At 45.1% G+C, this 27,340-nt stretch overlaps 2 protein-coding genes across 8 annotated transcripts in view; one reads left to right on the forward strand and one right to left on the reverse strand.

The window, feature by feature from the left end:
- The window catches only part of SAXO2 (stabilizer of axonemal microtubules 2), a 32,899-nt gene extending 13,625 nt beyond the window's left edge, over window positions 1-19,274 (reverse strand). The window contains exons 1-5 of one of the 5 annotated variants that reach the window (XR_012895737.2): window positions 19,121-19,274; window positions 16,156-16,249; window positions 12,110-12,285; window positions 8,512-8,665; window positions 5,564-7,972 (exon numbers count right to left, since the gene is read on the reverse strand). Coding sequence is in view for 2 of the 5 variants with exons in the window: in XM_075897123.2 (XP_075753238.2) it covers window positions 19,121-19,161 (41 nt within the window). In the remaining 3 variants the exon portion in view is untranslated. Of the gene's footprint in view, window positions 1-5,563; window positions 7,973-8,511; window positions 8,666-12,109; window positions 12,286-16,155; window positions 16,250-19,120 lie in introns of those variants that run through there. The other 4 variants (XM_075897124.2, XM_089782058.1, XM_075897123.2 and 1 more) reach the window with 4 other exon arrangements.
- EFL1 (elongation factor like GTPase 1) overlaps window positions 19,245-27,340 on the forward strand; it is a 183,045-nt gene continuing 174,949 nt past the window's right edge. For 2 of the 3 annotated variants that reach the window (XM_006139255.5, XM_089782057.1), the window contains exons 1-4: window positions 19,245-19,377; window positions 20,437-20,539; window positions 22,808-22,875; window positions 23,019-23,103. In XM_006139255.5, coding sequence (XP_006139317.3) covers window positions 20,449-20,539; window positions 22,808-22,875; window positions 23,019-23,103 — 244 coding nt within the window. In that variant the 5' untranslated portion in view covers window positions 19,245-19,377; window positions 20,437-20,448. Of the gene's footprint in view, window positions 19,378-19,425; window positions 19,459-20,436; window positions 20,540-22,807; window positions 22,876-23,018; window positions 23,104-27,340 lie in introns of those variants that run through there. The other variant, XM_075897120.2, reaches the window with a different exon arrangement.

Below are 27,340 nucleotides of genomic sequence, written 5' to 3' on the forward strand. Positions count from 1 at the left end.
CCTCCTGAGTCTATCCCTCCTCAGTTCTTCTCAATTTCTTATTTTCCATATCTCTATCTCTGAAATTTTCTGTTCCCCAAAAGTACTAGCTTTATTTTTGTTATTTGGTTATACATACTGTAATATGTGTTATACTATTTAACCCTAGTCATTTTGGCTTATGATTTTCAGGAAATTATAATAAACAGTTGAAGATTTTCAAAGTCATCTAGGGGATTAAGACCCATTGGGCCTGATTGTCGTTTACATGAAGCTCTTTTACACCTTTCCAAAAGAATAAAAAGCCCTTGTTTAATTGAGATTCAGCATAATCATCCATTATTCTTAACCACAGTTTATATACAAAATGCTGCTGGACTGTATAGAACAGTATTACAGGAACTAGTAAGTGCTTTCTGTCTCTTGAACTATTTATTAAAAATTACTTCTTCAGATTTGATTGTATGAACCACTGTGAAAGTCTCAGTAAACAAGAATGAATGGTCAGAATGTATTAATTTGCTTTTGCGATATGCAATGGAATTATGTTAGCCTCTTTCTGCTTTAGAAGACAGACTAAATGAAAGTAGATCATTCTGTATCTACTAGCTGAATTCCAGCACTGGCTGAGACACAAGCTAATGAGAGGTTACTGAATGTAAAATGTTACTTGGTGAATAAGTGAACTTCATGAAAGACTGTACAAGAATCACAGACTCAGCTAAAGACCTGGAAGGGCAAAAGTGTATGTCAATTACTAGATAAAAATACATTCCAACTGCAGGAAACTAGATATTCAAAGAACAGAGCAAAGACCTGGGGAAACTGGGTTAGCAATGAATGCTAACAAGAAGAAAAAGCCGAATCAAAGTGAAATAAAAAAATTAAATAGACTAAAGAAACAGGCATATAGGATTCCAGCTGAGAAACGTAAAATAGCAAAACAGAGACAGGAATTATCAATGATTGGAAATCTCTAAGCTAGTTTTGGCTGAACTTTAGAGACCACATGATTTTGGGGGCTCACCAGTTTGATTTGTTACAGAGGGTTATTTAATTTACCATTTAATCTGTGTCAGTAGATGCCTCAGCTGGAGTGTATCGGGTGTTGGAGCCTCAAGCTGCCAATTAATTTTCAATCAGACTTGTCTACCAAAGGTAGAGCAATAACAACCTGAAACTTGCGCACTAAAGTACAAGGCTCTGCTGTAAAAGATAATACTCCCATGTCAACTATTTTCCACTAATGCACCAGTCCCACCATTAACTGTGACCTCATGGCAGGGCAGAAGTAGTGAAAAATGGGAAGGAGAAAGGAAGAGAGGGTTGAGTTACCTCTTATGTCAGAAGCCCACCATTTACCAGTGATCTGAACTAAAGATGTTAAATTGTGATTAATTGACTAGTCGAGTAGTCGATAGGCACTTCTGCATTCCTCCTTTGAAATGTACAAGAGCCCCCGGAGGAATGTGGAACTCCGTGTGCAGCCTGGGGCCAGCGGGAAGTCCTGCTGACTCTGGGCTGCACACGGGCATACCTGCTTTGAAATATACAAGAGTCCCCAATTGGAGCTTTTGTGCATTTCAAAGCCACAGTGCCCTCAAGGAGCCTGGGGGCAACAGGGAACTCAGAGTCTCCCTCTGACCCCAGACTCCATGCTGCCCTCTATGTATGGCTTTTTAGTGGAACCCGGGATCAGCTGGGGACTCCACTGAAGCCAGCTGACCACGGACGCCATGGCGTGTCAAAGGGGCAGCTGCCTCACAACTGATCTCGGGCTCAGCTGTGAAGTGCTGCCCCTTTGAAATGCCAATTATATAGCTTCAACAACCCTGAATTTTTCCAGGGATTCATCTATGCTGTTTAATATTCATTCAGAGTATAGCATGGACTCCAGATTTCAAATGTTAAAAACATCATTTTAAGCAGAAAATTGAAAAACCCTAAATAGAACTATCACAAGCTAGTTAACAAAACAGGCTATCAGGTGTATACATTATATAGTTGTTCCAAGTGGCACTTATCACATTAATGTTAAGTCTATAGACCAAGAAAGATTGAAAGAAACAGTATAGCATTCTCACCGATGGTAGCTTCATTTTTGCATCCTCATATCTTTTCCATCAACTCATTCAGAAAACCATGCCCCAACCACAATACCAATTCCTGGCGCACTTCAAAATTTATGGCCATGAAAAATGTGCCAAGGACTGTGACATCTTAACTCCCATCATGAAATCATCTTTTGTGTGCTTTTTCCTTACACTATACAGATTTAACAGGGGAGACCAAAATTCTCAAATTAGGGGGTCCTGATCCAAAAGGGAGCTGCAGGGGGTTGTAAGGTTATTTTAGGGGGATTGAGGTATTGCCATTCTTATGTCTGTGTTGCCTTTAGAGCTGGGTGGCTTGAGAGTGGAGGTCATTGACTTGGTTCACAGCCCTGAAGGCAGAGCTACTGCCAGTAGCAGCGCAGAAGTAAAGGTGGCAATATCACACTATGCCATACTGTCCTTACTTCTGTGCTTCTGTCTTCAGAGACAAGTGGTTGGAAACTGGAGGCTGCTGACTAAAGGCCCTAGTCTGCAGGCAGCAGTGCAGAAGTAAGGATGGTATGGTATATTGTGCTGGCAGTAGCTCTGCCTCCATGGCTGGGATCCAGGTCACCAACTGCCACTCTACAGCTGCCCAGCTCCGAAGGCAGTGCTGCCAATAGCAACATTGCAGAAATAAGGGTAGCTACTACTGCAACCCCTCCCCCTGCAATAACCTAGCAAACCCACTCCAAACTCCTTTTAGGGCAGGGGTAGGCAATAATTTTAGCTGGGGGGGCCTCTTCAGAAATCTTTGTAGTGGCTCTGGGCCACCCCGGAAGGGGTGGTGCCTTGTGCAGAAGGGGTGGGATCAGGACACCAGTGCTTCCCTGCCCACAGACTCTGATTGGCCTGGGGGTGAGGGAAGTGCATAAATTCTTTGACCCCACCCCAGCCCCGAGAGAACCACCACTGTTCTGAACAGCTGGTGGTTACTTCTAAGCCCCTGGTGGCGGGAAGAGACTTCGCACACTCCGCTTGCCCCCAGGTTAATCAGGACCTGGGGACACAGGGAGTGTGCCAAGTCTCTTCCTGCCCTGCCCCTGTTCATTGAGAGTCAACTGCCAGCTGCCCAGCTGATCTGACTAATGAAAAATGTTACTTATAATTTGACTGAGAACTATTTGAGTCTTTGATTTATGTGCATTACCTACAAGTGTGCTACATACGTTTCATTATTATCTCTTATGCCAGAGTTATTGTCTTTTAACGTACTTTGATGCGCATGTGTTCCTGACTCATGAAGGATTGATGTCTGCTCTGGTGGGTTATGTTTTTCTTCCATGAGCAAGACTCATAACTTATTGCTTAGATAACATGTTAACAGGTAACTCTCTAGAGACACCATTTGGACCAGGCCCTCAACTCGTATGAACTGGTGTTGCTTTGTTGATTTTAACAGAGTAATGCTGAGTTACACCAGCCAAAATTCTGGCACATAACTTGTTTTCTCATGGCAACACAATTTCATCCTTGGGAGCCTTCTAGAGCATTCCCACCCGTAGAATAAAATTTATTATGAGAAAGGTCTCCTTTAGGAGATTTTAAATCATTAAGAATTCATAAATAAAATAAGTATCTTAATAAGATTTTTAATTGCCAAGGAAAATATCACTATCTGAGTGAAGTAAGTTATATTTAGACACTGTATTACCGAAACTGTTCTGCTGCTTAAATGGTCTGAACTCCCTAGTGTTGCCAGGAAAAATAATCCTGGGGAGAACATAAATGATTATTGGACAAAAGGAGTCTGTCATTGAAATGCTTTTTAAGTAGTAAACTATGGAATGTGGAAATCTAGTCTTACTGACCAAAGCAAAATTAGTCTTGTAGCAAGTAAAGTTATTCTTTTACATGAATGTGCAAAGAAGATGTCTGTTTTTGGCTGATTCCTCAATGTCCTTTATGATTGTGTCATGAATTGACTACTACTGTGAAAAACATACTGCATCTGCCTGCCAGAGGACAATACCTTGAAGCATTAACATTAATGAGTGTTATAAACACATTTTTAGTTGATAAGAGACTCTCTAAAGAGAATTTTTGTGATTATCATACCTCATCTAATGACATTTACGTATGGTTAGATTCTGGCAAATATGTCGAAATGCTCCACACATCTAGATGATGCTGAATACCTGTAGGCTGTGTCTAGATTGCACCCCTTTTCCGTAAAAGGGATGCAAATTAGACACAGCGCAATTGCAAATGAAGCGGGGATTTAAATCTTCCCCGCTTCATTTGCATAAACATGGCTGCCGCTTTTTTCCGGCTCGGGGCTTTGCCGGCAAAAAGCGCCAGTCTAGACGGGGATCTTTCGGAAAATAAAGCCTTTTCTGAAAGATCCCTTATTCCTGATTTTAAGAGGAATAAGGGATCTTTCGGAAAAGGCTTTATTTTATGAAAGATCCCCGTCTAGACTGGTGCTTTTTGCCGGCAAAGCCCCGAACCGGAAAAAAGTGGCAGCCATGTTTATGCAAATGAAGCGGGGAAGATTTAAATCCCCGCTTCATTTGCAATTGCGCTGTGTCTAATTTGCATCCCTTTTACGGAAAAGGGGTGCAATCTAGACACAGCCGTACAGTCAGAAGAAATGTAACCTCTTTTCCTGCCTGCTTTTGCCCCTGGTGATGCTAGCTGATCAGTTCAGTGTTGGGTTGGATTGTAACATCAAAGGTAAGTCAGCCTCCTCCTTATCTCCTCTTTCCTCCTGGTCCTTTTCCTTTCATTCTTTCACACACTGCAAGACTCTATCTGAAAGTGTTTAAAGTCCTTTATTTTATTTTTTTGAAATTTTCCTTCCTTGCTAATTATTTTCCATTATGGGACCACACCAGTATAGGCATTCACCCCAATGCCCTGGGCAAAAGGGCTAGATAACCTAACTAGTATAGGCTCCTCATTCTTTTCTTTTCTTTTCTTTTCTTTTCTTTTCTTTTCTTTTCTTTTCTTTTCTTTTCTTTTCTTTTCTTTTCTTTTCTTTTCTTTTCTTTTCTTTTCTGGAATGTTACTGGGGAAGCCTGCCAGCACAGGGGAAAGTGGAGAAACTGGGGTATGAAAATCCCCCAGCAATCACTTGACTGACAGACTGACTGAAGGGGACTCCTTATTTATCCATATGGAGGGCAAACACAACCTGGAAGGATCACTGACATGTCATGTGGTCAGTCACCATGAACCAATGTGACTGGAGATAGGGTGGATAGGAAAAAACACAATTTGTTTTCTATACTAGTTCAACAGCAGACTATCGAGGATTCATACTTGTGTACAATAACAGATTAGGGTGACCAGGTATCCTGTTTTGGACCAAAACATCCAGTCAAAAAGGGATTCTGGTGGCTCTGGTCAGTACTACTGACTGGAACGTTGACTGTTTGGTTGGCAGCACCACTGCAGCAAAAAGCAGGGGCTCCTTGCTAGCCACTGTGCTGTGCAGCTCCTGGGTCAGGAAGTCTACACTGCACAGTTATTTCGAAATAAGCTATTCCGGAAGAGATTTTCTAGAATAACTTATTTCAAAATATCATGTCCACACACAAAATGCGTATCGAAATAGCTATTTCAAAACAAAGAGTCCACACTGATTGGACGCTAAATCGCATTTAAGACCACCCGGAACTAGTTCAGGCAGGGCATCAGGTCAATAGTTACCTCATATGGCTGATGCTTGAAGCTATCTGAGGCTCATGCTTAAAGAAATGCACCCAGACAGTCGTTTCTCAGGTTTTCCTGCTTGCTTGCCTACCTCTCTGAGGGACAGCAAAGCATTTTCTTTGTGTGCTCTGGTTGCCCTGCTTTAGGACACCATAACTTTCTCTGCTATGGAGCCAGAGCTGCCTCCCGGCACTCAGCTCTTACAGCAAGTCATGCAGCAGTTTCTGCATGCATCCTCTAAGGCTCTGCAGGAACCCAACCCCCAGCCCTTGTTGGAGACCCTCCTAGGATCTGTGTGGGCATGGCTCATGCAGTTGGATCCCTCCTGCCCTGCCCTGTCCTGGACACCGTGCCCTGTTGCATCTGGTGTCTGGACACCAGTGCAGACTGGTGGGTCCACACTGTTTTGGAGTATTGGGGAGACCAGCAATGGCTTCAGAACATTAGAATGAAAAAGGACACCTTCATGGAGCACCTCTGGAAGTTCTCCATTCCAGACAGCTACCGATCTGTGGGGTACTAGTTCAGCGTGGGGAGATCAACTGTCAGGGTCCTGGTCATGCAGGTATGGAATTCTTGGGCTATTGTCCCAGGAGGGGGGTAGCAGGATGGAATGGGCTTCCCTAGGGAAAGGGGGTGGAGGCAGCGGTGGGGCAAGCCCCCCTCCCAGGGGGTTTTCTTCAGTCCCACCCTCAAAAAGCCCTGCCATGGGTTGGGATGATTGGAAGGGGTTGCTCCTGGTGAGTGTGGGAGGAGGGGGACTTGGAGGGGAAACTGGGGGAACTCTCAGGGGCCCTGGCATCCCAGTGATTCTCTGTTTGTTTGTCTCCTTATGCAGGTGGTCAGAGTGATCAACACCATTCTGCTGTACAGTCATCTGCCTTGGAGATGTGGACGCCATCATCGCTGGGTTTGCTGACATGGGCTTCCCCAACTGCAGCGGGGCTATCGACAAAATCCAAATCCCCATCCGTGCCCCAGACCACTGGCCATCACTTTACATCAACCACAAGGGATACTTTTCAGTTGTCCTGCAGGCCGTGACAGACCACCGTGGACAGTTCAATGACACATATGTTGGGTGGTTGCAGAAGGCACACAATGCATGTGTGTTTCAGAACTTGACCGTGTTCCATAAGCTGCATGCCGGAACTTTCTTCCCCGACCACACCATCAGGATCGGGTACGTGGACATGCCCATTTGCCTGGTGAGGGATATGACCTATCCCCTGTAGTCTTGGCTCATGAAGCCCTACACTGGCCACCTCAACCCCTCCAGAGAACTGTACAATGCCAGGCTAAGCAGGGCCCACTTGGTCATGAAGGGTGCCTTCGGCCATTTGAAGATACGCTTTAGGTGCCTCCTCACCTGTCTGTACCTCAGGGGAGCACAGCATTCCACATGTGGTGGCTGTGTATTGTGTCCTGCACAATGTGTGTGAGAGGAAGAGAGAGGCATTCCTACCAGGGTGGGGGGTGGAGACCAACCCCATAAGTAGGGCCCATGAGCAGCCATGCATGGCTGCCATCCAGCAGGCCCATCAGGGGGCTGTGCACATCCGTGAGGCCCTGACGGAGAGCTTCTCTCTTGGGGACCAGCGACACTCTTCCCTGGTCTGCCCCACTGGGGGCTTCTGCTTCACTCCTCACTGCTGTCCCTCCACTAACCCCTTCCTTCCCCCACTTTCTTTCTTTCCTGATGAAAAAAATAAAGGGCACATTTGTTTTTGAAAAACTAATACCTCTGTATTTTTATGTGGTGTCAAAGAGACTGGGGAAAGAATTTGGGAGAAAGGAGGAGAGAACTGGAAGGAGGAGGAGGGGTGAGGAGAGGCTCATGGCTAGGGCTAGGAGTGGCACCAGGCTCTGTTGATCCCACTTCTATGGGTGCGGGGGCCTCGGCATCCATGGCGGGGGGAGAGTGTTGAGGGAGAAGCGGGGTGGGGGGTGGGAGTGGGAGGAGGAGCTACAGCAGGAGTGGGAGCAGAAGCTGGAGCAGGAGCAGGCATCATGTTCAGGACAAGGAAGTGCACATCCGCGCACATGGAGTGGCCCTGCACAAGCAGCTCCTGCCAGCTCGCCCAATGCAGCTGCAGGTCCTCCTGGACCCAGCCATGGATGGTCTGCTCCAGGGATCAGAGTGCCACCAGGTGCTGCTGCTGGAACTCGTCCATGGGACGGTGGTGCCTGTGGATGCCTCAAGTGCGGGAGGCTATGTGGTGTCGACCGTCCTCCTCTCGTAGCTGGTGCAGATGTGAAAAATAAAGAAAGATGGTCAGTTATCCTAGGAGACACTCACCTGAAGCCTAGCTCTCATCTGTGAGCCAAGAGCGACAGTTCTTGGCTCTGTCGCAGGTGATGTGCTTGGAGTAAGGACATGTGCACTGTGGCCCATGGGCCCAGATGTTCCTGGGAGTGGGTGCTTCCCCGAGATTGTGGGCATGCCCGTGTGCCATGTGTGGGACTGCTGAGTGTGTGTGTGGATGTCCCCTGCCTCCTTCTAGAGGTGGCTTGTGGAGGGAAGGTGTCCCGCCCCTGGGGTCAGGAGCATGGCAGGCCTCTCCAGACAGCCTGTGGCCAATAGCACAAAGGTCCTCTGTGGCAGCCTCCTAGTGCTGTGTGCCCTGGAGCAGCATGGCACATGCTCCCATATGCACAGGTTGCTGCACGATCTGCGGATAGCAAGGGCCAAGAGTGGAGTGTCTTGCTCCTTCCCCGCCCTAGCCATTCCCTCCACCCCCTGTATGATGGGAAAGTGATGGCACTCACATGATATACTTACCCTAGCCTTGGATGACACCTGGGACACGTCCACAGGGAGGGTTTTGAGCTGCTGGGTCAGCTGGGTGGTGATGCTGGCCTCGTCTGGGTCCTGCTCCTGCTCCTCATTGTCTCTCCCCCCACGCGGACAATGACGGGCATCTCGAGCCTGAAATCTACAACCGGGGGAGAAGGGACTGCCCCACGCTCCCAGGATGTCGTCTAAGTCAGTGTAATAAAGACAGGTGGGGGGCTCTGTCCCAGAGTGGGAGTTGCCTTCCTTGGCCCTGGCATAAGCTTGGCAGAGCTCCTTTAACTTCAGCCGCACCTGTTCTTGGGTGCAGATGTGTCCTTTTATGGCCAGGCTGTTAGCCATCCAGCCATAGACGTTCATATTCCTGTATCTGGTGTGGAGAGCCTGGAAGTTGGTCTCATCACCCCAAACCTCAATAAAGTCCAGGATCTCCACACCAGACTAGGAAAGTGCATGTCTTTTTTGGCTTCTGGCAGGCTCCTGGGAACTGTCTGACTACTCCTGGGAGCAGTGGAGGGCTGGGTGAGAGCAGCAGACTGGCTCATTTTAGGGGCACAGAGAGACAGGTGCAGCTACAGGGTTGCTCAAGGCTGTCAGGCCTATTGTGAGCCACAAACCCTTTATATAGAGGCTGCAGCTTTAAGGGATCTGGGGGGCGGGAAGGATAGAGTTTTGCTGAGTGTGGACAGAGCGGCCAGCAGGGCACCCTGGGAAGGGCTGGAGGCCCCCTATTTTGAAATAGCAGCTATTTCCTGTCTACACAGTCCCTGTTCTGAAATATCTATTTCAGAAAAGGTGTTATTCTTCATAGAATGAGGTTTACAGAAGTCGGAATAAGCTGTCCACTATTTTGAAATTATTTCTAAATAGCAGATTTGCTGTATAGACACTTGCATAGTTATTTTGGAATAACAGATGTTATTCCGAAATAACTTTGTGGTGTAGACACACCCAAATTAGCCAACATGTCCAACTTCTAGCCACAGGAGTACCACAGGGCTGCACTTGCATTTACCGCCGCGCTTCCAAATATTGCTTCACTTCCATATACTGCTGCACTCACATTATGTCCTGATATACCCCTATTTACCCACATCCTCATGCAAATCCAATTAACCAATATTACCAGACATTTGCTTATCCTGAACATCAAGATTTCTTTACCTGAGGAGTTAACATAGATTGAAAAAATGCTTGTTACATTTAGGAACACTAAATATTTATATTTACTGAAACATGTAGTCATTTTGTGTATATTGTTACATACATTCTGAGATTCTTCATAAAAATATCTGGACAGTTTTTTTGGTATGCATATGCAGCTTTACATGTAACCAGGTTTTTTTTTTAAGTTGCATTCTAAGTGGGAAATTGAATGACAGTTTTGGAAAAATATCTATTACTAGCAGACTTACCCCATGTTGTCTGGATTCTTTAGGACAGGGGTGCATGTGCAGGATTCAGAGCAAGGCTTATGGGGATATGGAGAGGGGCGAGTGCAGGAGGCTGGGAGTGGGAGGATATGACAGTGAGGTTTGGGGGATAAGGAGGGGCTCAGGGTGGGAGTCCCATTTGGAATGGGCCTTTTCTTTCCCCCAATGCTCCTCCAGCCCCTAGGGATGTTTTCTGTCTCCCCCAGCCTCCCGCAGCCACCAAGGGCATTTTTCTCCTCCTCCCCTTTCCCCCCACCCCCCGCCCACCCCTCTTGCCACCAGAGGCCTTTTTCTCCCCCCACTCTGGCATTGTGGCAAAGGGTTAAGACATGGGGGAATGGTTTTGGGCAGGGGAGCTACTTATTTAGGGTGCTGGTAGGCAAAATGGCAGAGCCCCAGCACTGCTGGCCACTCCCTTGTTGGTATGTCTGCCCCCAGAGGACACACTGCATGATAGCTCCCCTGTGGGCTCACTATCCTAATTGGCCACTCTTATATTGCGTCCTCCCTTGGCATGTTATGGAAAATAGTCCTTTTCCAGGGTTTCTGGTTATCCTGGCACAACCAAATCCTGACCTTGCTTTAAGTTAGGAGAAGAAGAATCTGTGTATCAAATTTGGTGGCCCTAGTTCTTACTGTTTAGGACGAGTTCTTGAAGAAACAGGTTTGCAGACAGACACAGAGAGAGATAGACACACTAAAAGATTTTTTGTGCCAAACAAAATGCCCATGTTGTCTTACTGATGCTAAGGTTATTAAGAATTTTCACCAAAGTCAGTTGCACCTTGAGTATGTGTTTAATATTGCTCTGGATACTGTATTAGTAGAAGCTCTGCAAATCCATGGATATCAGCTTTATATCTGAAAGAATCCTCATCTGTGGATATGGGTGCAGATATCCATCTCTCGTTTTTGCAGATATAGATGTGGATGCAGATACAAAATGTTTTATCCATGCAGGGCTCTATATATTAATCACTTTACCAGGTCTGATCCAGAAGTCCCCAGAGGACAAAACTTCCATTGACTGAAATGGAGACTATCGGCCATATTTTTAAAAGATATTTAGGAGCCTAAAGAAGCCGACAGGCACTTAATGGATTTTTCAAAAGCACCTCAGTATCTAACTGCCACACCCAACAGTCCTCCCCAGGTCCATATAACAGTCCCCCACTCTCCCTTGGCTCAGCTTCCATCACCCCTCAGCTCCTCTTCCCATTCCTGTCTAGAGACTGTCTCAGTCTTCCTGACTCCCCACCTTCATAGGCTCAGCTTCTCACCCTCTTTGCTTTCCAGTTAAGCTATTCCTCCACCTTGCTGCTGGAGTGCCAACAGTGGGAAGTGAGAATACCAGGGAGATAGTCTTCCTGCCCTCAGTTCTTGTGCCCATTACCACTGCAGTCTCTTTCTGCCAGTAGCAGCTATTGCAGGGAAAGTTCCCTACTCAGCCACTGTAGCTCTGGAATGGAGCATGCTCAGTATAAAGGGAATGTTAGGAGAATTTAGCTGCTAAACACTAATAAATATCTACTCAATGCATGTGAACTCATAATTTGGCCAAATATTCCAGAATTTTCATAGGCCCACCATGATGTTAGGGTTATCCTCCTCCAAATTTCAAGTCCCTGCTCTAAAACATGGAGATGCTAGAACATCCTGACAAAAATGATTATACCATTTTTTTTAAATGGGAAAATAAGTTATTTTTTCCCTAATATTCTGAGAAATACCTAAGCTATTCTTGATGAAATTGTTAAACAAGCAAACAAAAACCTACCTGGCATGGAAAAATTCAAATCAAATGGTTGAAATTTGGCAAAGTTAGACCCAACTGAAAACAGCGTTTTATAAAGTGTCATGAAAGCTACAATAAAAAGTAAAAGACTGCATAATTTACAGTAAAACTGTAAAACAGTAAAACTGTGTGAAAACTATGTAAGCCTCAATCCTGCAAGGAATTCTGTACTAGCAGATACTAGGCCTGAGCTGAGCTCCATTAAAGTCAATGAGGCTTTGTATGGCTACAGGGAACCTCCCACAGGGCACTCCTTACAGTATTCAGGTCAGTTTGTTTTCTTTTTAACTGCTAGAATATCTATTAAATTGTTCTGATTATTTTAACTGAAAAATATATATTTAAATTCTCCATTTACCTGCTGAATGAAGAGCTCCTGGGGACTTTCTGGCTTATTCCATTTTCTTATGAACTGTTCTGTAGTGTGCCATTTGAATAATCTTTCCTGTTTCGTTTTCCGTCAGAGGACTAAACAAAGACTAAACATTCTCTTCTCACGTTGCTCTAGTACTCCCTAATGCCATCTTTAATTTTCTGTTGGGTTTGCAAGCATAGGTGTATTGAGTATTGAGGATTAATAAACAAACTTCCTTAATCCTTTTATGTATAATTTCTTGAGAAATCATGATCCCTTTGGGGAAATTATAAGCATGAGGAGAGGGTGGAAGGACTGTAAGATTGACTAAAAGAATAAGTTTTAGTAAATAGTTCTATATTTTTATATACCAAAATTAAGATAAGTTAATGGATAAACTCTTGTATATGGGCAACTTTCTTGTCTATAACCAAATGTTTACTCTTATAGTCTGGGAGGTCATGTAACTACTGCACAGCTGTTCTCTGCTCCTGATGGGCAGAATTAATATCCTGTGTTTGCCAATGGTTAGACTTTTATATCACACAAGCAATCTGAATCCTGACTCTGTTCACTGGCAAGGATCCATTTTCTTTAATATTAAAGTTGCACTCTTGGAAAAGAAGAAAATAAAAATATTTGCTTCTTATTATAAATATTCCAGAACCTGTTGGTAACTGATACCTGTTCCATTTCAAAAAATATTGTTTGGAAACTTGGAAGTAGGTCTAAAATATATGCCTGGGATACCAATAAAGGATCTAACCATGAGTCTGAACAAATGTAGTTACAAGAACATTTTTTGTGGTTTAAAAATAATAACTAAAACTCGCCTTTTAAGCAAACTAACTGGGAAATGATTGTTTGTACAATTTGGCACAGTCCTACATACACTGTTAGACACGTCTTAGGCTTGAGAAGCTAAGACATTTAGTGGTGTGTGTTAGACTGTAAATGGAAAAGTCCACAGCAAAGACTCTATCCATGACAAGTGTTCAGCATTTACAAGCTGATGGGAGCTAACTCTGCTCAGCCCCTGCAGACACCAAGTCTGCGTCTAGATTGGCATGATTTTCCGGAAATGCTTTTAATGGAAAAGTTTTCCGTTAAAAACATTTTCGGAACAGAGCGTCTAGATTGGCATGGACGCTTTTCCGCTTTTTTGCGGAAAAGCGTCCGTGCCAATCTAGACATGCTTTTCTGCAAAAAAGCCCCGATCACCATTTTCGCAACCGGGGCTTTTTTGCGGAAAACAAGTCTGAGCTGTCTACACTGGCCCTTTTGCACAAAAGCTTTGCGCAAAAGGGACTTTTGCCTGAATGGGAGCAGGATAGTGTTTCCGCAAGAAGCAATGATTTCTTACAGTAGGAAGTCAGTGCTTTTGCGGAAATTCAAGCGGCAAGTGTAGATAGCTGGCAAGTTTTTCCGGAAAAGCGGCTGATTTTCCGGAAAAACTGGCCAGTCTAGACACATCCCGAGTCTTTTTGGCAGCACAATTATTTGCTGGAAAAAGCTGTTGAAAGCATAAACCTTTAAATGGCACTGCAAAGGGGATTCAACCTACAGAGAAGGGAGTCTACTTTCCATATTCTTAAAATACTCATAATAATGTTAATATGCAAGAAATAAGGGCCAGATCCTACAACCCTTAGCTATAATGATTAATTCGGGGGTCTCAAACTCCTCCTGGTCCACAGGCCAGTCCCAGCCAGAGTGATTGTAAGACCATACACCTGACTGTATTAATAACAGTAAAGATCCTCTGGATGTAAATCCCAATAGATTTTACCTCCTGAGTTAAAAGGGACTATTCATGAGTAAATGCTATTGGCTATGTCTAGACTGGCAGGATTTTTCGCAAATGCTTTTAACGGAAAAGTTTTCCGTTAAAAGTATTTGCGGAAAAAAGCGTCTAGATTGGCACGGACGCTTTTCCGCAAAAGCACTTTTTGCGGAAAAAAGCGTCTAGATTGGCACGGACGCTTTTCCGCAAAAAGCACTTTTGCGGAAAAACTTGCAAGTCTAGACACAGACTATTCAGTATGAGCAGAACCTAGCCTTAAATGCACTGTATATTCTGAGACACAGAAACATCTTCTGGCTGACATTCTTCATAGTATTTTTAGAGTTTGTGAAAATATTTATTCCCAGGATCTAACTAAAGGTACAAGAATTATTCCCTCTGTTTTAATATTCAGAATGAAATATAAACATACCTGAAGAAATTCAGAATTACAGTATGTAAGACTCCAGTGGATTGCGAAATGGAACTTGTGCAATATGTAACAGTGTTCTTGTGTATGCATCACAATGTCCAGGTAACACTGCCAAGCAACAACTCTTCCCATAAAAACAGAAATACTGTAATCTTTTAGGCAAACTCAATCTGAGCTGCCTAAAACAGTAACCTCTAGAGAAATTATTGACCAGAAAACCTTCAACGTGTACTTTACCCCATGTCTTCTGTATATTTTACATTAATTATTATTATACAATGTCTTGTCTTTGAGTTTAAAGACATATTTTTTCACTTGAGATGATATTTTTCCCTTCTCCAAAACGTCATGTCACACTATCTTTGTATTTGATTCTAGGCTGCATAGCTCTTATTTCTCTTCATGTGAACTATCAGTTCACTGTCTCCTGATATAATCTGGGTGACAGATTATATCTTGGAGGCAGGGCAAGACAATGTAAGTAGTCTGACTCTGCTCCTGTTCAACTGTTCACCAAGAGCCAAACAAAATGTGGCTTGTGACGTATGGACAGAATTGTCCATACGGGGTGAGAGGAAGGCAGCTCCTCTCTCTGCAATTCAGGAGGTGCTCAGGGAAACCTTGGCTCTGGATGGAGTAGACTTCAGGACTGTCCTAACGTGAAATTGTAACACAGTGGTCACTGCTAGGACATCAAACTATTAGTGCATTTGAATATTCTGACTTGTGATGACCCTGATCTACAATCACCAATTAATCTGCTCTGTCCTATTTGTCCTACTGTGGAACCTGCAATGCTACTTATATATGGGCAGTGATAGAGAGTAGGAAAAGTTGGTTTTGTCCCTCCAGTACATTGTGATGCCAACTGTCACAGTTTTATTTTTCGAAACAGGATATTTGATATTTAAGTCCCAGATCTAGGATTTATGTAATTATGTGAGCGACAAGGAGTCCTGTAGCACCTTATAGAATAACAGATGTATTGAAGCATAAGATTTCATGGGCAAAGACCCACTTCATCAGATGAATGTGATGAAGTGGGTCTTTGCCCACAAAAGCTTATGCTCCAATACATCTGTTAGTTTATAAGGCGCTACAGGACTCCTTGTCGCTTTTGCAGATCCAGACTAGCACGGCTACCTCTCTGATACTTGAAATTATGTGAGAATCTCAATTTGCTTGCTTGTTTTGTAAGATTTTTAGCCCTCATGATTGAATATAAATTCTAACATTTCTAATTCTGAAAGCAAATAAAAATACCTAAAATTGTATTATTTTACATCTCATTAGTTTTAAGCCAATCATACACATTTTTGAAATCTGAGTCATGACTTTGAAATTTTATGAGGTAGGTAATATTACTTTCAGGTGTACTATCCCCAGAGAGAGGGAGTAATTTTCTCTATAGGGAATATTCTTGAGTTACCTTTTTGCCCCAGCCTTGTTGGCTCAAAAAGGTTGTAGGGCAATGATGAACTGGATCTCTTTCAAAGGATATGGTTGAAAGTAAGACAATGGCCAAACTCCACTCCATAATAGTGAGCAGAGCTAGCTGTGATCAGGGAAAGGATAAATCATGTTGCATCTATCGGAAAAGGATGATAGTGTGGCAGTATTTTCTACCCAGGAGGAAATCTGGATGAGTTATCCAGAATTGGTTCTACTACTGTGCAGCCGATCTGCAAACACATTAATAAAGGGCTTTGCTTTAAGGCACAATCTAATCTTAAAACCCAGTCTAAACTACATAAAGAGGTTTTTTATTTAAAAATCATGAATTAACATTTTAAAAGCATCTTTTTTAGTCTACACAATGCCTAAGTGTGTTACCTCATTTCTAAGAAGAATCCTCATTCTTTTCCTTTTTCAGAATAGTCCAAAGAGAATTGAAAATAGCACAGGTAACTTGTCTCTATTCCCTTTTCTAAAGAAAGCAGAGACTTTCTAAAAAAAAAGCTGTTTTTACTTCTCCAGAATTAATCAGGTCAGGGGGTACATTTCATAGAGCTTAAACAAAAGCCAAAGGCAGGGATTCATAGATGTATATTGTGTCCCCTTTATGCCAACTCTGCTAGTTTAAGAGACCACAAAACATCTGTATGGCCTTCTTTATGGGTTTCAGAGGTCTTCTTGGGCAGAGTCAGAACTGGCATAACTGCTTCTGAGATGTCTCCTTTGCCCTTGAAAAAGAGTATGTTAGGCTATGTTGAGAACAGGCACAGACAGCTGTGAGTGGTAGTATGCAACCGGCTATGCTAATCCCAGGAAAACAATATTCTGTAGATTTTTTTCCTTTTTGGCTGTATCTACATTCAGAATTCAGGGAAATCTTCTACTTGAGGCATACATGAGATGGTGGTAAAACATATATGGCTTTAGAAAGGATCACAATGAAACTACACTTGAAGGCTGTGTCTACATTGGCACCCTTTTCCGGAAAAGGGATGCTAATGAGACACTTCGGAATTGCAAATGCCGCAGGGGATTTAAATATCCCCGCGGCATTTGCATGAACATGGCAGCCGCTTTTTTCCGGCTCGGGGTTTTGCCGGAGAAAAGTGCCAGTCTAGATGGGATCTTTCAGAAAATAAAGCCTTTTCCAGAAGATCCCTTATTCCTGAATTTAAGAGGAATAAGGGATCTTCTGGAAAAGGCTTTATTTTCCGAAAGATCCCATCTAGACTGGCGCTTTTCTCCGGCAAAGCCCCGAGCCGGAAAAAAGCGTCAGCCATGTTCATGCAAATGCCGCGGGGATATTTAAATCCCCTGCGGCATTTGCAATTCCGAAGTGTCTCATTAGCATCCCTTTTCCAGAAAAGGGTGCCAATGTAGACACAGCCGAACAGTATCTATGGGTTTGAAGGGAAGTAGATCCAATTTGGGCTACTTGGGAAAAGAGAATTTGGGGTGCCAAAGATTCAGTCCCTAGAAGCAGGGGATTTGAGGTGTGGGAAGAAAGTTCATGTTTAGGACAGGCAGAGGCTGATGCTCAGTGAGGTTTGACCTTGGGGATTAAGGAAGGTTGGTCTGTGGTGCTAAGGCAGTTTGGTCTAAAAAGTTTGGCTCTGGGGAAGGGAATGTTTGGCTCATGGTGGGATTTGCTCGTTTGGGTCCTGGGGCACAAGGGCTGCTACAATGGGAGTTCTGAGAGCCACAATGGGAGTTCTGATGGGGAGTCAGTTTAAAAACCAGCTCTCCTTGTGGACCTGTGCTGTCGCCCTGTGCCTCTGCCTCTGATAAAGACCCAACTGTAAACCCTGGACAGAATGGCTATGTCTACACTGCAGGCTTCTTGCGCAAGAACTGTTTTGCGCAAGAGTTCTTGTGAAAAAGGTATTCCACAATAGTGTATTCACACTGCTATGTGCTTTTTCGCAAGAGATGTGATTTTGCACAAGAGTGTCCATGGCAGTGTGGATGCTCTCTTGCACAAGAAAGCTCTGATGGCCATTTTAGCCATAGGGGTTTCTTGCGCAAGAAATTCATGTTGCCTGTCTACACTGCCTTCTTCTGGAAGAGCTCTTGCACAAGAGGGCTTATTCACGAGAGGGGAGAGGAATAACTCTTCCGGAAGAATCCCTGTTTTCTGACGCTTTACTGTAAATTTACTTGCGCTAGAATGTGCATGCAGTGTAGACATTCTGCAAGTTTTTGCGCAAGATCAGACGTTCTTGCGCAAAAAGCCTGCAGTGTAGACGTAGCCCAAGGGTATATATACACTACTGGACAAAGTCTAATTAAGTTATGCAACTTCAGTTATGCAAAGTCTAATTAAGTTAATTGTATAGCTGAAGTCAAAATAGCTTAACTCGGCTTTTGGCACTGTCTACACTAGGGATATTAAATATCGGTTCATTGAATAGTCAAGTAACCTCATGAATTCTTATTGGTTAGTCGACTAGTCTATAGTCCCTGTGGGCAGGGCCAGCAGCCAATGTGCTCTGGCCTCGCTCCCAAGAAGATCTCTGCCACTCTGCGCTGCTGCCACTGTATCAGAGACAGCAGCAGGGCGTGCCTGGTGGGAGCTGGTCTGTGATGGGGAATCAGTTTAAAACCTATCTCTCCTTGTGGACCTGTGCTGTCGCCCTGTGTTGCTGCCTCTGATAAAGAGGCAGCAGCACGGGGTGACGGCAGCCCCTATCTAGGGTGTGATCTTAACTCCTGGATCTGGCGGCACAAGCCAGAACTGAGCTGGGCTGCTGGCCAGTCTGCTCAAAAAATTACTGGCAAGTGGTGATGGGGGGGAATATGTGTAATCTATAGTATTCATTTATAAGCTTTTGCTTATTGGTTACTCAGTTAATTAACTACACTTTTACATCCCTAGCCTACACAGCAGGATGTGGAAGGGAGAACACTCTTCCTTCAACTTCCCTTGCTCCTCATGAAAGCTGGGATACCGGCATTGACCACAGTCCCCCTCTCACTTCTCATTAGCTGTCTCGACTGGACCACTAATTCGAACCCCGGAAGATCAACAGCGGCAGCTTTGATCTTCCTCTGTAGTGGAGACGGACCCTAAGTTACAAAGCTCCGGCACCGCTGCTGGATCCTGAGGAGTTCATGTTGGGGGGGGGGGGCAGCTGGGGTGGAGGTGGTCCCGGGCAGAGGAAGTTTGGGTCCTGTCACTGGGTGCTGCTCCCCTAGCGGCTCTGGTTCAGGGTCCCTAGGGAAGGGGGTTCGGCCCGCGGGAGGGCGGCTCCGGGAGTCGGGGGGGGGGGGTTGGTTCTCCCGGCGGTTAGGTTGAGGGGACTCGGGGAAAGGGCCGCTCCTCGGGGTCCCCTTTGCTTCTTACCCGCAGGTACAAATCTCGCACAGGCACTGCTGCTGCTTCATCCTCCCGCTGCCGCCGCCTGCCCGGCTCGCCTCGCCCTCCCCTCGGAGCCGCGGTAACCAGGGAAGCGCCCCGTCGCCTAGCAACCGCCTCGGCGTCCCCACAACAGCCCTCTCCCGGCTTCCGTCTGTCGTCACAAACGGGGTGGCGACGGAAGGGTGCGCGCAGGAGGAGCGACTTCCGGTGGTGGGCAGTTGGCTGGTGTCAAGAGGAGCGGGGTGAGTGCCTAGCCGGGCCCGGCCTGTGTCCCCTTCCCCCAAGAGAGGGAGCTGCGAGTCCTCCAGTGGCCTCACCCCCGGGTGAGGCCCTGTCCGGGTCAGCCGGGCTGGGCAGCTGCTGGCCCTGACTTCCGGGGTCCCATGGCTCTTCATCCCCCTTTCCCACGCACGGGACAGAGGGCGGGCTCCTGCCTTGGGCGGGCACGGCCCGTTGCGATAAGAGTTGGGCCCCCCCGGCCATACTCTGCTGTGCGGGCTGTTGTGTTGCCCTCCTCGTCGCAGGGGTTCGCACGCAAGGGACACCATTAGCTCAACAGAAAGTAGCTCTGAGTACCGCACACGTGCTCCCCAAGCCCCCCCGCAATCGCTGGGGTTTTACAATCCTCCTTTCAAAATGATTTTTCTGTTGCCCTGTTAACACTCACATGATGAAACTGCCGAAGGACCTTACTTACATGATACGATCTATATGTTTTGTTAGTCTTTAAAGTGCTACCAGACTATTTGTTGTTTTTTTAAGTTTATCCTGTACAGACTAACTTGGCTTACTTTACTCGTGAATCATCCCTCTGATGACACTGGTGCTAGTATAGTGTGGCATGCTTATTTTATTGTTTGCAGGATCAACTGTCTGGGGAAACAATCAAGTGTATTAATGTATGCAGAATACTGACAGACACACAAAGAAAGCACCTGGAAAAAAGAGAGATCTATGAGTCAGAGTCACCACAGGGATTGTTTAACTATATTTTAAATAAAGCATGGAGGATGCTAAAGTTACTGACCCTTTTTAACTGCGTGTGTGATTCTGCTCAGTTTAGTGGACATTACATCTCGAATGGAAAAATTTCCATTCTGTTTGTAAATCTCTTTGGTATCTGATTTGGAGTGCATTGTGCTATAGAAACATAATTTATTAGCTATCTTAGTACTGCCTGTGGGTAGGTTTAGGCTTAGTGGCTATTTATATGTAAACTGGACTATAAACTGTGCATTTAAAAAAATCAAATGTTTGTTGAATCATGATGCTAATATAAAATGCTTTTTCCTTCTTCCCAGAAATAGGTAATAATGGTTCTCACTAATTTGGGGAAGATAATTGGGCTCCAGAATAAGCCTGCCAGTATCAGGAATATCTGTATACTGGCTCATGTGGACCACGGTAAGAGAGACTTTTTGCTATGAGCAGTTATTTAGAGATATGTATTTGTGTATTTGGATTAAAGAAGGATATTTTTGTCATTTTGCTGAAGATAAGTGTTTCAGTGCATTGATTTCTCTGGTGTTTAAATTAATGGGTTCAGTTCAGGGTTGATTTGACCCAGGGTGCAGAGCCCCTGCAGTCAGCATCCTGTGGTGCTGCTGAGACTGACAGGTAACATAGCCCCTAAAGTGGTCAGTAATGGCCAATAATAGGGCCTGGCAGCAACTGCTGAGTGATGTGCTATTAATTTCCCCCACCCTTTACTTAAATAGCTGGCTGTAGACCTCTGGTTATATCTTAAATGTTAGGTGGAGTGTGAATTTGCTGTGGCATTGATCCCTGGGGAACAGTAGTATAAATCAGTGTTTCTTAAACTTTTTGAGATGACAGAACACCAAACAATAATATTTTTTTATGCACAACACCTATGAAAATTTTCTTAAAAAAAAAAAAATTGTCAGACAAAAAAAGACAAAAGAAGAGGTCGCGGCACACCTGCGAGTGGTCTGCAGAACATAGTTTAAGAAACACTGGTATAAATTGCTTCTCTCCCCCCACTCCTCCCCACCGAATGCACTCTGCACTAGTGGGCAGTGGTATTACTTGTCAAAGCTGTGCTCATCTACAGGGCTCGCCAAGCGGCAGCGAGCCCCGCTCACCAGCCTCGCGGTTCTGTGAGCTGCGCATGCGCAGATTGCGCAGCACTGGCTGTGCCGGCTTGTAATCTACTCGCCACGCCTGCTCATCTATATTGCCTTGAAAAAAAATTGAAAAGGAATGCCGCCAAGTGAGGTCTTTTCGCTCAGGGATTCAACATACTTGTTTTGAAATCTGAAATGTCCCTTTCCTCCCTTGGTATAGTCTAACTGCCTTTCATTTATGTCAACTATCATTTATATCAAATATCAACTGTCTTGTGGAGAGGCAGGGTGACATTAATGGGATTGGGATTGTTGCTACAATATGTGACTTAAGTGAGAGGAATACAATATAAAAATCCCACTCCTCCCTATTGTAATACATTATATTCTATTTCCTCTCATTGAAAGCCACATATTGTAGCAACGATCCCAAGCCCATTAATGCTCCAGAAAATGAAGAACTTTGTTTAAAGTAAAGACTATTCAAAAGCACATATGACCAATGCAACTATATAAAAGCCCTGAAATCCTTAGTTAAGCCGACAACATGAATTTACCATTTCAACTTCACCTCTTGTTTTCACCACTAACCTATGCTGCCTCTGCACAAAACATGCACATTTGAACTTTGCTCATCTGGAGTAGTTAGAAATTAATAATGTTTTCTAGTTGTTTGGAATGTTCAGTTGGTAGTGTAGAAGGGAGCTTGGGGTAGGAGACTAGGGTGCAGAAGAGAGTGTGAGATCTGAGAGGGAGTTTGTGTGAAGCGTGGGGGTGGGGGGGTTGTGACCTTGGGACAGGGAATTGGAGTGCATGGTTTGGTAGGGGGTTTGGGTGCAGGAGAGGATTCTGGCCTACAGGAGGGCTGTAGAAGGGGAGTTGTGACCTGGGGCAGGGGATTGGATGAGTGGGAAGGGGTGGGGTGCCAGAGACAGGTTTAGGTAAGCACCTCCCAGCCAAAGTAGCTCCTGGCCAGCAGCACATTCAGGCAGGCGTCCTCCCACCCAGCAGTCCCAGACTGCTGGCTGGGTGTGCACATGACTCTCTACAGTGCTGGAATGGGGGAGAGAGGGAAAAGCTTTCCACATTGCTGTTTTTGGCCAATAGTAGTTGAGAGACTTTGCTGGTGGTAGGTAGAGCAGGCTGAAGCCTTTCCCTCCCTCTCCGCACCGCAGAGCCAAAGGAAGCAGCTAGCAGATTTGAGCAGCGTTGCTCCCTGCCACGAAGGCGGGCGCAGGCTGGATCAAAAGGCTTGGGCAGGCTGGATTCGACCATGGGCCATATCTTGCCCGACTCTGAGTGATGGTCAGTTTTTTGTTGTTTTTGGAACATTTTTTGGTCACAGTTAAGGTTGCATTTTTTGGTGGAGATGGTGGAGAGAGGCATATCTTGTAAGAAGCAAATGGTAGGTGATCTTGAGTAACCTTAACTGGTTTTTAATAAAGCATTTTTATTACTTTTTAAAAGAAATCTGTATGAATGTTGATAGTTACTAGCTCGTAGCAAAATTAAGTTTGATATACCATTGGTGTGTTTGTGGTTTTTTTATGTTTTTTTTTTTAAAGTCACTTATTTTTCTTTGCAGGCAAAACCACTCTAGCTGACTGTCTGATATCTAGCAATGGAATAATCTCCAACCGATTGGCAGGAAAGGTACAGATATAATCCAATATCATTAATGAGTGGAGTTCTTAAGAGTTCCTATAAATTTTCTTTCCCTTTTCACATTTAAAAGAATAGTTTAAGAAAATGTCTCAATACAAATTTATCACTTCTTTTTTGGTCTTTTATTTTAGCTGAGATATCTAGACAGTAGAAAAGATGAGCAGATCAGAGGAATTACTATGAAATCTAGTGCTATATCACTGCACTTTGAAAAAGGTAATGTGAATATGTTACACAAAAATGTACAAACTAATGTGGGTTGTTGGGTTTTTTGCTTTCTTTTCTTTTCATTTTAGCTTTCAAGTTTTTTTCTGTGGTTAACTCCACTGGATCTCTTCCATGTCTTTGGTTCTGCAGAGATTTACATTTTGCAACTTTATGCTTTTATTCATTCTAATTAAAAACAAAACCACAGTTTTACCTGTCTGTGGTGCACATGTATTAATTAATTTAGTGGGACCCACTTGTGCTTAAAGTTCCGGATGTGAAAGAGTCTTTGCAGAATTAAGGTCTAAATCAGACAAATGTAAACATTTATAAGAAATAACATCATATAACCAGTGTTCAGCATATCTTTTTTCATTTTGTAGTCTGCTTTCCAAGTGAATTGTGGGTGAAAGGATCACTGCTTAATAACAAACAAATCCAATGTATGTGAATATGTAACACAGCGCATAAACTAACTGAATCTTCCTCACTAAAATCCCCTTAAAATTGGCATGTTTTCTCTACTGAATATTTCAAGAAGAATCATGTGGAACTGAACTGTTCTTTCTTTCCTGTGTGGTGGAAGCATGTTGGTTGGAACAGTATTCGGAAGTTTCTGCCTCTACTGTAACTGTTCTGTGGATGGTTGGAACTTCAGTTTTTATGCTACTTTTAACTGTATAGCTAGAAGTGGTAGATAGGATGATACGATCTCTGTTCTCAGTGTTGAGGAAACTCTCCATATGCAGAGAAATAATTTTTAATGAACCTTTTTATTTATCTAAGATTGCTAAACTCAGAAATAACATCAGATTTTTAATAAGTTGGCCACAGTTTAGAATAATTAACCTTTTGGTAGAATGGTCGTAGGCAAATTCTGCATGCGTACTACAGTACCCAGGGGGTGCTGGATTATCAGATATGCCGGAGTACCGGAAGGGGGGCTATGAAGGGTTGGGGGGAGGAGGTCGGCGGGAAACTGCGCAGCGTGTGAGAGGGCTGTGCTGCGGGACCAACCTGGCAGAACCCCAGCTGCTCTGCTCCTGGCTTCTCCAAGTCCACCCCTGGTCATTTTCAGCAGCGGCTGATTTGGGGAAGCCAGAGGCAGAGCAGCTGGAGTGCTGCTGGGTTGGTCCTGCAGTGCCGCTCAAGTGAGGGGTGGCGCTGTGGGACCAACCCGGCAGCACCCCAGCTGCTCTGCCCCCGGCTTCCCCAAGTCAGCCGCTGGTCAGTTTCAGCAGCAGCAGACTTGGGGAAGCCGGGGGCAGAGCAGCTCCAATTGTCCGGCTGGCCGGAGCACTTCTGGGTTCCAGCTGGTGCTGGATTATCAGGAGTTCCGGACCACTGGATGCCAGACAATTGGAGTTTTACTGTATTTGATGGATATATAGAATTTTTCCTAATTGGATAATTAGGTTATATTTCACTAAACTTAGTTAATGTTCACCTATTCCGTAGTGATGTAAAATTTTGATTAATTAGCTAATCGAATAGTTGATGTGATTTGCATCAACTATTCAATTAGTCAATAAATGTGCCAGGGCTGTTGCTACACTTCAAAGGCAAAAGTGCTGTGGAGACAACGGAGCCCTCAAGCAGTCCCCTGCTGGCCCCATGTTCCCTGCGACGTTTCAAAGCGGCAACACTGCATGGCTCCCAGGCTGACCCTGGGTTCCATGCGGCGCTGCCACTTTGAAATGCTGCGAGGAGCCCAGTGTCAGGCTCCATGTGACATTTCAAAGTGGCAGCATCACATGGAGCCTGGTGTCAGTGAGGGAGTCCGCAGCTGACCCTGGGCTCCATGTGGCGCTGCTGCTTTGAAACATCGTGTTGAGCCCAGAGCCACCTGGGGGCTCTCAGCTGGCCCTGGGCTACACTAAGGATGTTAAATATCAGTTAACTGAATAGTTGAGTAATCTCACGAATTCTTATTGGTTACTCAACTATTCTATAGTCCCCGGAGGGTGTGGCCAGTACACTTGGCCCTCACATCGAGGAGCCCTCTGCCACTTCATGCTGCTGCCTGATAGAGAGGCAGCAGAGTGGGGTGTCAGGCAGGAGCTGATCCGCAAGGGGTGACAGTTTATAAACCAGTTCCCCTTGCAGACAGGCTGCTTGTTGCCCAGTGCTGCTGCCTCTGATATAAAAGCAGCAGCACGGGGTGGCAGCAACTCCTGTTTAGGAGATGTCTGAGCTCCCGCACCTGGCGTGAGCTGGAACTGAGGTTGGCTGCCTGCCCATACTGCTCCTAATACACTTCATATGTAGAGCCATAGCGGCGGTAGGTCACGGACCCAGCATGAGCCAGGACTGAGCCAGGCTGCCTGCCCGCCCAGCTGCTAATACTCTTTAAATGCAGAGCTGCAGCAGGGTAGGTCCCAGACCCATCACAAGCCAGGAGTGAGCTGGACTGCTAAAACATTTATTGGGGGGGAGGGGAGGAATGTGTGTAGTCTATAGCAGTGTTTCCCAATTGGTGCTCTCCTGCCCCCTCTTAAAGTGACAGAGTCTGTTTTGTTTTGTTTTTTTCCTTCTCCTTCTCAACAAATTTTCTCCCCGGCTGTACGGGTTCCTCGAAATTCTTCCTAGTTTAAAAAGGTTCTGTGGCCAAATAAAACTGGGAAACACCGGACTATAGAATTAAGCTGTAAGCTTTTTCTTATCAGTTAATTGGTTAATCTACTACACTATTACATCCCTAGCTACACACAGCATTTCAAAGCAGCAGCGCTGGATGGAGCCCAGGATCTGGACCCGGGCTCCACATGGCACTGCCGCTTTGAAGCACCCCTGTTTCCCTCCCTCTCCCCTCTCGCTGCCTCTTTCTGAGAGAGGCAAGCAAGGGGAGAAGTGACTAGTCAACTAGCATTTGCTTATCGGATAGTTAATTAGTTGGTCACATCCCTACTATTCTGAGTAAATGATGCTGCTATATTAGCATTAGAGTGATAAATGCTTGTGGAATTCTTTGCTGTGTTTTTGGATTTTTTTTTAATAGTAAAAGCATGCCTATGTCAACTGATTATAGATGAAGTTACTCAACAAAGCTTAGGCTTATTTTGAAATAATACATCTGCACTGCAGGGAAGCCTCAAAATCAGTCTGAGGCAGGCTTCCCTAATGTAGACATGCTATCTCGGTTTAGAGCTCTAGGAGGAATAACTTAGAATGGCCCTGTGAGGGTGGCTAGTTCGAAATAGCAGAGGTGAAGTGTCTACACACACCTTATTTTGAAATAGGAGTTAGTCTTCGTAGAATGAGGTTTACATAAGTCAGAATAAGCCGCTCATTATTTTGAAATAACAGAATTGCTGTGTAGACACTCATAGTTATTTTGGAGTATCAGCCATTATTCCGAAATAACATTGCTGTGTAGACACACCCTTGTAGTGCAGAGTGACCACAGGGAGGTGGTTCTACCAGGAAAAGAATGGCCGGCTGGGGCTGGGGCTTGGGCTCTCCATATTGCTGGCCACTGGCCTGGGTAAGCGCCAGATGGAGGGGAGTTGCCAGCTGGGGACAATGCAGCCCCGCTCACCCCAAGAGGTGCACCAGTGGGGCTGGGCACTGCAGCCTCCCTGATGGAGCTAGTGGCCAGGACTGGGCTACACAGCCCCAGCTTTGCTTCTTCCCACCCAAGGAGCTGCTGGCTAGAGAGAGACAGCTCAGCCTTGGGCATCCCAGGGAGCCACCGTTGCTGCAGAGCCCTTGAGGCCTTCCTGCCCTGAGCCCTCAAACCTGAGCCCCCACCCTGTGCTTACTCTTGCATCCCCACCTTAAGCCCCTCCCAGTCCCCTGCCCTGACTCTTGCACTCCTACCCATTGCCCTGAATCCCCACCCCTTGTCCTGACTCCTGCACTCCCCTCACATCCAACATCCTGCCCTGATTCTTGAACCCAACCTCTGCACTGACTCCTGTACCCACCATTCCCTGTCCTGAGCCCCTGCACAAGAGGCTAGGGCCTCTTGCCACCCTTTCCGTGACTCCTGCCCTCTCCACTCTCTTCCCTGAGCCCCCACAAATATCTGAGCAATCCTGAGTAAATCCTCTAGTCATAAATATATTAAGAAGAGCTGCATTATAGTGATATTAGCATCATTTGGGAGGTAGCTGAAGAGTCTCAATTGAGGTTGGGCTCAGTTTCCTTTAGAGGGCCATCTACCCTGTGACAATTGGTTTGAGCACTGTGAGACTGTGGAAATGTTACACAAAACAAACCTTAAGATTAGTTTCAAATGAAAATT

Source organism: Pelodiscus sinensis, chromosome 14 (genome assembly GCF_052426305.1).
Source record: "Pelodiscus sinensis isolate ZL-2025 chromosome 14, ASM5242630v1, whole genome shotgun sequence".
Lineage (NCBI taxonomy): Eukaryota > Metazoa > Chordata > Testudines > Trionychidae > Pelodiscus > Pelodiscus sinensis.